At 45.9% G+C, this 8,984-nt stretch overlaps 2 protein-coding genes across 8 annotated transcripts; one reads left to right on the top strand and one right to left on the bottom strand.

The window, feature by feature from the left end:
- Positions 1-349: 349 nt before the first annotated feature.
- On the bottom strand, positions 350-6,120 carry ZC2HC1C (zinc finger C2HC-type containing 1C). 4 transcript variants are annotated; one of them, XM_083448343.1, is made up of 4 exons: positions 5,970-6,120; positions 5,356-5,451; positions 2,721-4,008; positions 350-1,709 (listed from the first exon to the last, which is right to left on the bottom strand). In XM_083448343.1, exons 3-4 carry the CDS (start codon positions 3,987-3,989, stop codon positions 1,404-1,406), a joined length of 1,575 nt encoding a protein of 524 aa, XP_083304469.1. In that variant the 5' UTR covers positions 3,990-4,008; positions 5,356-5,451; positions 5,970-6,120; the 3' UTR covers positions 350-1,403. The 4 variants fall into 4 exon arrangements, with proteins under 4 accessions (XP_083304469.1, XP_083304471.1, XP_083304470.1 ...); XM_083448345.1 differs by having other exon boundaries at positions 5,984-6,056; XM_083448344.1 differs by lacking the exon at positions 5,970-6,120 and adding an exon at positions 5,836-5,960.
- Positions 6,121-6,213: 93 nt separating this feature from the next.
- Positions 6,214-8,562, top strand: ACYP1 (acylphosphatase 1; the record flags this gene model as incomplete). Of its 4 annotated transcripts, none has more annotated exons than XM_083448879.1 (3): positions 6,214-6,323; positions 6,792-6,887; positions 8,128-8,562. In XM_083448879.1, the coding sequence occupies 3 exons, from the start codon at positions 6,321-6,323 to the stop codon at positions 8,341-8,343; spliced, it is 315 nt and encodes a 104-aa protein (XP_083305005.1). In that variant the 3' UTR covers positions 8,344-8,562. The 4 variants fall into 4 exon arrangements, with proteins under 4 accessions (XP_083305005.1, XP_083305006.1, XP_083305007.1 ...); XM_083448880.1 differs by lacking the exon at positions 6,214-6,323 and adding an exon at positions 6,333-6,474; XM_083448881.1 differs by lacking the exon at positions 6,214-6,323 and adding an exon at positions 6,334-6,470.
- Between the last annotated feature and the right edge of the window lie 422 nt (positions 8,563-8,984).

The following is an 8,984-nucleotide window of genomic DNA, read 5'->3' as shown; positions in this document are numbered from 1 at the left end:
TCATATTCCCGTTATAGTATCTCCTACAGTGGGGATACTCTCCTGAATTCCATGTCCTCCTTTTTTACAAAGTTAAACACATCACTACTCTTTGCTGCTCTTTTTTATGACCAGCGATATGAAAGGGGTTTATGCACACCACTGGTTTTGTCCTTACAGTCTCTAAAGCTGTATCAGTATTTCTCACAAGTGAACCGACCCTTGCATTTTGAAGCTTTCGGACATCCGTAGCAATGCTTATGAACCACATAATCTGTTGAAGTATTGCATTGCATAAAGCTGGTATCTGTGAAGAAGCTGTGATGGAAGCAATACATTCCCACGTTCAATGATTACATTTCCCCCCATGTTTTCCAAGTTGCCACATTCCACATATTTTATTACAGACTTGAGTTCGTCACTGGGAGACAATGAATGCATACAGCACCCTGCTTTTAATGCACTTGTTCCCCTTGCTTGCCAAACACTCTCTCTAGTTGGTGAGCCCCCAAAATGTCTCAGCCACTAACCTGACATCAAAGATATGGTTAGTCCAATTGCTCACCTCCTGAATAACTAGTTTTCCTTCCCCGCTCCCCGAGCTTATGACTGCATAAAGAGGTAGGATTCAGTGGCAAAATTATGCTAAAGTAATCAATCCATTTTACAATCGCCATTCTCATATTCCTCATAGCCATTCTTTTTTAGCTTTAGAGAAATTTGGACAGACCAGGTTTCTGTTTGCCAGTATTTGTAGGTGGGCAAGAAAACTTAATGGCCAGATGAGATGGATAGCATGCAATATATCCAAGTAGGTATCGCCCCTTCCCAGCAGTTATATTAGTAATACAGTTCTATAGTTTGAGTTTTACGTAATGCTGAGCATCTGGGTAGTTTAAGACCTTCATTTCAGTTATGGGAGCTAAGAATTCTCTGTTCTTGTATGAACATGTAAACCAAGAATGGTAGTCCACTTAGCAGATGCCTCACAAAGTTGAAGATTACCTCAAGACAGGTAAGAGTTCCTTCTGATAATTCTCAGTAGGTTCTTTCTAGCACATAATCCCATGTCCTAGGAGGCAGACAGAAATCCTAATGTTCCTAACAAATGTGCATGGGTTCTGTGAAGAACTGCACGGGGAAGGGAATGAGGACCAGCCAACAGCAGCAACACAGATGTGAGAGCACTACCTTAGGTCTAACTATTTTACGAAGCAGTGGACCTTAATATGCAATACATGGGGTTTAATAATCTGTTCATGGTTTGTGGGCTTCTCACTGATTTCACACCTTTGTATTTTATATATAAAATGAAACTGCAGCACTGGGAATGCTGTCTGCTACTCTGTGCTATCAAACAAGGAAATGGCAGGGAGCCTCAATGTGATGATGCCAGTTGCAGATCTCACTTTGGCCCACTACTATCAGCGCTTCTTTTGCTGTGGCGGTGGGGGTCTGTTCTTAATGTTCTTGCACTTGGGAATGTGTCTCTCAGCCACCTTAGGTGCAAACTGACGGGTGCAATAAGGGCATAACTTGTAGTCTGGGTTCTCCATAGCAGGGGCTGGGGGGAGGTCTGATGCCTTCCCTCCTTTGGAGATTACTCGTTGCAGCTCACGAGCCCTACGCAATGTCTTGATGAACGATTCATGCTTCTGTCTCCAGTTGCTTTGCTTAGATATTTCACTGTTTTGCTTGGAAGCCTCAAAATTTTGTCTGGAATTCTTTTTCTGTAGGGGGAAAGGGAGAAACTGTTAGTACAACCTGTTAGCTCACACTCTGATATTTCCTGCCACTGTTTTTGTTCTGGACACAGTTTATTTATCATATACCAGATAGCAGGACATTGCTAATGTAACAAGTTCTTGGTCCCTATAAGGCAAATGGAACTACATAGCATATGTGAAGACCCAAGTTCTGCTAGGTGGACAGAACATGTGCTGCTTTTAAAAAGTCATATCACTAACTCACAGGTCCACTGCAGAATGATATCACTAGGTTTTCTACCAAAATCATTGCCACTACTCAGATCATCTGAACATTGTAACTGGAATGCAGATGAAATCTCTTAAACTGGGGTAAAATTACCAGAGTTAATCTGATAGTGAAATTGAACAGATCCTCTAAAATAGAAGGACTTTAATGCCACTGGACTGTTCCATACTTTTAAATATGAGTACTTTCTTCATTCTTAATTTCAGAGGATCGTTCTAAGCCTGATCTTAATTTTACCATGCAGCTGTGACATTTGCAGGTTAGTTATGAGTGACTTGACTTGTTCCATAAAATTAATTTGATAATTTTGAAGATCTGTTTTCACATCCTCAACACCTCGTTTTTGTATGATGAAAGAAGGTAAAATAGTTAGCATTCTCCCTGATAAGTCTTGGTGTATTTAACTAAACATTTTCCAGGACTTCAAATTACTTATTGGGCTCTTGTCTGGTATAATTTCTAGCAGTCACCCTACCCATGGCTGAATTGAAGTAAATAAATGGAAATTAGAGGTATATTAGGGATCATCAAGATTTATTAGGAATTCCACATGCTTTGAAAGGAACTCCAAGAGTTAAAGAATGAACATAATCCCAGACCAAAGTGGAAACCAGAGAATGATGGCAAATGATGTTGGTACGTCATTAAAGCTAAAAAGAACCCAGGCTGATCAGTGACTGTCTAAAAGTTCCAAATAGACCCAAAGGAATGGCAGCGTATGCATAACAAGTAAGTAAATGTATTACCTGAGAGGTGTCTGTACCCTTCAATAGATAATAGGTCTCTAATTCGGTGCCTTTTGCTCTAGCCTTGCTTGAATCAAACACTTTTCTCTTGGAGCCATGATTCTTCCTGCAGATGCTTATGTGCTTCTCCAACCTGGAGCAATAAAGCTTTCGCCCACAGAAATTGCACTCTCCCCAATCCTCTACACTGCTTGGAGCCTCTGTATATGAGGGTTCTGCTGCCACACAGTCAACCTGTCCCAATGAGGCTGCTGCAGAAGGAGCCTGGTCACGCATGGAAGCCAGTTCTGGGCTAGAAGTGGCTGAAATCTGGGATACGTTCTCTCGAATTTTACTGTTGCTGGCCACCAATCTTTGCTTTTTTAGCTTTTCCATGTGGAGTGCCTGGGGAGGCAGGGCAGTCCCCACTGAGACAGCAGGGCTGTCTGGAATATGTACCTTTTGACAGTCACGCGTTTGAGCTACAGATCTGGAAACATGGCCCTGAGTAATACCTGCTGCTTTCCTCTCAGGCATACATAGTCCTCCCCGCTGCCGTCTTCCTTCTGCTTCTGTCTGCTGCCTCTCCCACTGGATTCTTCGAAGCTCTTCTTCTGTTCTCCTCAGCTTCTCCCTGAGCAGGGCCTCCTTGCGCTGGATCTCCTCCTCTAAGCTCCGCCCAGCAGCCTCCAGTTTTTGAATGTAGCCCGACTCTGCCCTACGTGAATGAGAAGCTGCTCTCTTGGATTGCTCTACAGAAAAAGGAGAAGGCCCTCTAACGTGATGAGTCTTGACTGCATGTGACCTTCCTTTTTTCTCTGAGCTAGGGCTAATGGGAGGAGTCTTTCTAGTTGGTGGGCTCCCAACTTGCCAAGAACTGGGCAGGTGAACATTCCCAGCTGTATGGGGAAAGACTGGTTTTAGAGGGTATGACCTGTCCACACCTTCTCTCCGTTTGGTTCTCCAGTGGGAGGGCAGACTGTTGGCCTGGCCCTTGAAGTACCAATTGCGTGGGCCAGCAGAATAGAAACCTGCCTTCTCCAAGATCAGTTGACTAGTTTCTGCAGGCTGAGAACAAGAAGAGCTCCGCCCTTTTTGGATATGAAGATCTGCCAGCTTCTTATCTTTGTTGCACAGGAATTGCTGCTGGATATTACTCCTCAAGTGTTCTAGCTGGACCTGCTCTTTAAGAGTCTCAGGGTGGCATCTTTCCTGGCTTGTTGCAGGAAGGCTGGAATTGGCTGCCATTGGATCCATATGTGAACACACGGCCAGCTGCAAATGAGCCATTCAGCATTTCCAGTAAAGCCTGGGGGAATGCAACAAGTTACATACATGCTATGATTGGGGCCCTCATGCTAGAATCCCTTTCCCCTACTATAATAGGGGAAAGCAGCTCTAGGGGGCCTTTACAGGGGCCCTTGCTTTTCAGTGATGGAAACAGCACTGGCATATGGGGAAGATGACAGAATATTGCATATGGGCCTGACATTGTATCAGCACAATATCCAGAATCCTTAAATCTGTGCAAATGTTGTAAGTGCACCAGGCAAACTTGGGGACCCTATGCCATTAGAAATTTCTGTGTTGACATCAGGGCCTAAGGGAGGAGGAATGGTGTAGAAAAGGGGACAAGAAGTCAACAGTGTATCAAGTTTTCCAGTCCTTTCCTTTCCTCTCTTAAAATGGACTGGCAGAGGGAGGGATCAAACCATTATATCTGCACAGAAAGCCTTTTACAAAGACTTTAATAAATGGTGGTGGGGAGATTCATAACTTGATGCAATCCACTATCCCACCCCAGATTCAAGGTTAGCGCAAGGAAACCTGTTCACGCTTGGTCTTCTGTCTACAGCTTTGATCCACAACACTTCTCTAATATTGCTTCTGCTACCCAATTATTTAATAAGCTTTTAACAAACAAGCTATTTGAATGTAGCCTTTACCTACTGCTAAAGGATAGTAATAATGGTGTCAGACAAAATTCTCTGGAGAGGGAATTTCATAGACAACCAAGAAGCCCCTCTCTGTTCTCCATCCTCCCTACTTCAAATGGTGGGGGTATCTAGAAGAGAGCCTCCAAAGAGGATAAGCACAGGAACGCTGACATGGGAGCAAGTTTTACTTCAGGTACCTGGGTATCAAGCCATTTAAAGATAAGCACCAGCACTCAGAAATTGATGAGCAGCCAGTGAAGTTTTTAAATACACTTGAAATATGTTCAAAATGATCAGAAAGTATGCTGAACCAACTGAAATTACCAATACTCAAAAGTATCTCACATCCGTCAACCCTAGATTATATCAGGGTATGGACAACTGTGATCAAGCTATCTGTTCAACTGGTGCACCAACCTAAGCTTATGAAAAGTTTTGACTACCAAAGGCAGCAGACTAAATAAAATGGATAAAGTTCTATATATAGCATCCAGCTGACACTATACGTATAGCATCTAGAATACAGGATATTTAACTAGATATACTATTGCTCTCATTCACTATGACAGTTCTCATGTAATAGAAGACAGTAACATAGTGTACACCTAAGTCAGTGTTTAGGGTCAGTGAAGCTACTGACCCTAATGGAATCAGCAAAATTCCTAATAATGGGAAGGTGGCCTGACAGGTGTTTGATAGCTCATTACAGGTACACTAACCTTAATGTAACTGAACAGTTGTTTAGACTACAGTAGAAGCTTCATCAGATGTTGGCAAGTGATGGGCCTCAATTTCAGAAAGCTGATGCAAGATACCTGCCAAAATAATGCTTTTAAATCATGGTAGCTATTCCTATGTGAAACTAATAGAGGTTGCATCCTCAAGTCAAGGGCGGGGAACCAGCGGCCCTCCAGATGTTGCACTCCAGCCTCCATCATCCCTGACTATCCCCTTGCCTATCCTGGCTAGGGCTGACAGGTGTTGGAGACCAACAATTTGTGACTGGCCACACGGTCCCCACCCCACCCCCTTATTCTTCAACAAGACTGCCAGTTAGCTGCAGAATTAAAAGATTTCAACCCAGCGTCCTGTTACCGCTCGCCCCAAGCGACTGCCTGGTCAGTTCTACGCGGGGCAACAGGAGCCAAGCAAACATCTTCCACCGAGAAATGGGATGAAGTGGGTTAGGGGACACCCACACCCACCTGTTCAGTCTCCAGGGTAACTTGGACCCCCGCGCTCCTCAAGGCCTGCCTGCTCGCCCGCCCTCGCAGAGCATGTCTGGCTGCTCCAGACACTCGTCCCCAGCCCCACAAGCCAAGCCTATTCTCACCTGCCTCTTCTTACCGTAGCCTCCGATCCTCAGGGCAGCTGTTTACCACCGTTGCTTAGCAACGAGCGCCCGCGTGCTACATCCGGCTATGTCCTCGCCGCTTCCTGTCTGCATCTTTGGGGTCTGTATATCTCTGTGCGTTGACTTATTTTTATTTATTTTTAAGGGAAATGGTCGTCCCCTCTCTATGGTTCGAGCTTATTTGCCGTTCCAGCATGAAAAGGGGCGGTGAGGCGGCGGGGGGAGGGGAAGGTTAGAGAAAGAGACGTCGGGTCTCGTTCCTTGACGACCGTCTCCACTTCCGCTCCATGTTCCGAGGCCCTTCTAGTCACCTGGGCCGAGGGCAGCTCCATGGTAAGGCTTGCCGTTAGTGGCGGTTGGTGCGGCCCAGGTGCCCCTGGCTCCTGACTGGGAGCTCGGAGACCGGCTCCGCTCCTTGGCGACGAGCCTGGCGGGAGCTTCGCGCTGTTAGATATAACACGCCGAGAGGCTCCTGAATCGGCAGGTCTCTCCTTCCCTCTTCTGTAGCCAAGGGGATGCAAATGACGGGCGGCGCCTGTTGGGGCTGCCCTGACCCCGCCGCGCCCCTTCGCCCTCTGCCCTCCCTAATATGGGGCAGCACGCGGAGTGGGAGGCGGTCCTCTCTCCCTGGGAGAGTCGCTGGGCCAAGGAGGCGCTGTCGCCGCCACAACCATGGCGCCTTCGTTGGAGGCTGCGGAGATTATCGTCGTCTTCTCCCAGCATTTGCAGGGGTGGGCAATATGGGACCCTGACCCTCGGCGTCTCCTTTTCTGCCTAACCGCGTTTCTGCTTTTGGTCCAGGCGCCAGCGGCCATGGCGGAGGGAGACGGCCTCATTTCAGTGGACTACGAAGTGTTCGGGAAAGTCCAAGGGGTGTTTTTCCGCAAAAACACACAGGTGGGTGTGCTTAGTCTGAGGTTCCCCTGGGGTAGGCAAAGGGAAGGTGGTGTGTGACTTTTCCGGTCGCCTCCCCAGCGCTCCCACACAGGCATTGGGGGGAAAGCGTGAGCATTATGAGCGCTTTAGAAGCTTTGCTTGGGTAGCTGAGCAGATTATGTTGTGTATACACTCCCGCATCCAGTGCGTTCCTACTGCCTCTTTGAGATACATACACTTTGTTGTTTAGTCGTTTAGTTGTGTCCGACTCTTCGTGACCCCATGGACCAGAGCACGCCAGACACTCCTGTCTTCCACTGCCTCCAGCAGTTTCCTCTGTCGTCCCCTTCTCCTTGTGCCCTCCATCTTTCCCAACATCAGGGTCTTTTCCAGGGAGTCTTCTCTTCTCATGAGGTGGCCAAAGTATTGGAGCCTCAGCTTCAGGATCTGTCCTTCCAGTGAGCACTCAGGGCTGATTTCCTTAAGAATGGATAGGTTTGATCTTCTTGCAGTCCATGGGACTCTCAAGAGTCTCATCCAGCACCATGATACATACACTACTTGGCCACAACTGTATCTATCCCTAGCTGTGTTCTAAACTGGCTATGTGGACACAGCCTTGGGCTACAGCCCTATCTCCAGTCCATTTATTTAAGAGTAAACCACGCTGATCCTCAGTTTGTATTGTCAAAAGGCCTGGATTTTAAACAGTGGCTATTTCTTTCTTCATTGGTATTGGTTGCTATGCAAATATATTCTGTAGTTTCCTTTCTATTCAGACTAATTACAGTGTGTGTGTGTGTGTTTGTCTGCATATATATGTTGACAACGGAATGCTGTTCCGGAGGTGAAGCCAAACTGCTGCAGAATTACAGTGCCTGCTGTGGCAGCAGAGACCTGTAACTCTTAACTGCTGCCTCCTGTGTTGTTTTTGCTGTGTTAGTAGCACTGAAGTGACCTCCCTGGGGCGCAAGCCTGGCAGTGTATATGGAGGTCCTGGGCTGCCTAGACAAAAAGACACTCCTTTTGGCCTTGTTGATGTGGTCTAAAGGAAAGGAAAGCAATATGTTTCGCACCAACATGGCTGCAGGAGCTGCCGGAAGGAGCGTACAAGGCGCCATCCGACTGTCTTAGGGACTCCACTCTGGATTTGTATAGTGTTTACTCCTTAGCCTTTCCTTCTCTCAACTATGTCCCACAAGGCAGCGTATTATTATTTCTTTTTCCAGCATATAAATTGCATCTTTATATATATTTTTAGACGGAAGGAAAGAAGTTGGGTGTCGTTGGCTGGGTGCAGAATACTGACTATGGCACTGTGCAAGGCCAAATCCAAGGTCCTACTGTCAAGGTGCGACAACTTCAAGAATGGCTTCAGAAGACAGGAAGCCCCAAGTCCCGCATCGACAGAGCTGAATTCCGCAATGAGAAGAAGATTGCTCGTTTAGAGCATAGTGACTTTTGTATTGTCAAATAATAGTGTCCCAGAGGGAAAAGCACTATATTTATAGTAAGAGCAATAAGCCCATTGGGAAGAAAGTGCTCCCTTTAGTTTTTATATTAATTGTTTATGTGCAGATTTATTCACTTTTAACTATATATTTAAATTATTTATTTACATTGTGATTACATTGGTTACACTGAATGTTCTAAGAACTTGATGTGTTAAGAGTTGTTAATAAAGTGTATGCTTAGGTTTGTTTATTAATTTATTTATTTAACATCACCCCCTGGAGGTGCACTCCATTGTCTCTTGAGACAGTCAGATGCCAAAAAAAGTTTAGAGCATTTATACCCTGCTCTTAAATCAACAAGGCTCCCAGAGTGGCTTTACATACAATCAATTAAAACAAGACAGCCCCTGTCTACAGGCTTACAACAATGGCAGACTTTGGTCTTTAAAATGTCAGTGGCACCCTGTGCAAGGCCAAAATCTGGCACCACCTTGGCCTCTCACCTTTGGTTCTGCTCAATTCCCTATGTTATAGTTGCAAAGCCCTGCAGCGGCCTCCAGTGCGGTGGAACCCATTGCACTGCCCAAAATTCGCCTCTGCCTACAATCTAAAAAGCCACAACACATAAGGGAAAAGGGGCAAGGAGGGAAGAAGGGAAAACACA

Source organism: Podarcis tiliguerta, assembly GCF_965153285.1.
Source record: "Podarcis tiliguerta genome assembly, chromosome: 1".
Classification (NCBI taxonomy): Eukaryota; Metazoa; Chordata; class Lepidosauria; order Squamata; family Lacertidae; genus Podarcis; species Podarcis tiliguerta.
Note: the sequence above shows the minus strand (reverse complement) of the source record. Positions and strands in the feature narration are given on the sequence as shown.

Coding starts and splice junctions, on each gene's coding strand:
- ZC2HC1C (XM_083448343.1), bottom strand. CDS start 3,989: ATGGCTCATTTGCAGCTGGCCGTGTGTTCACATATGGATCCAATGGCA. Junction 1,710..2,720: donor AGGGTACAGACACCTCTCAG/GTAATACATTTA, acceptor TTCCCCCTACAG/AAAAAGAATTCCAGACAAAA.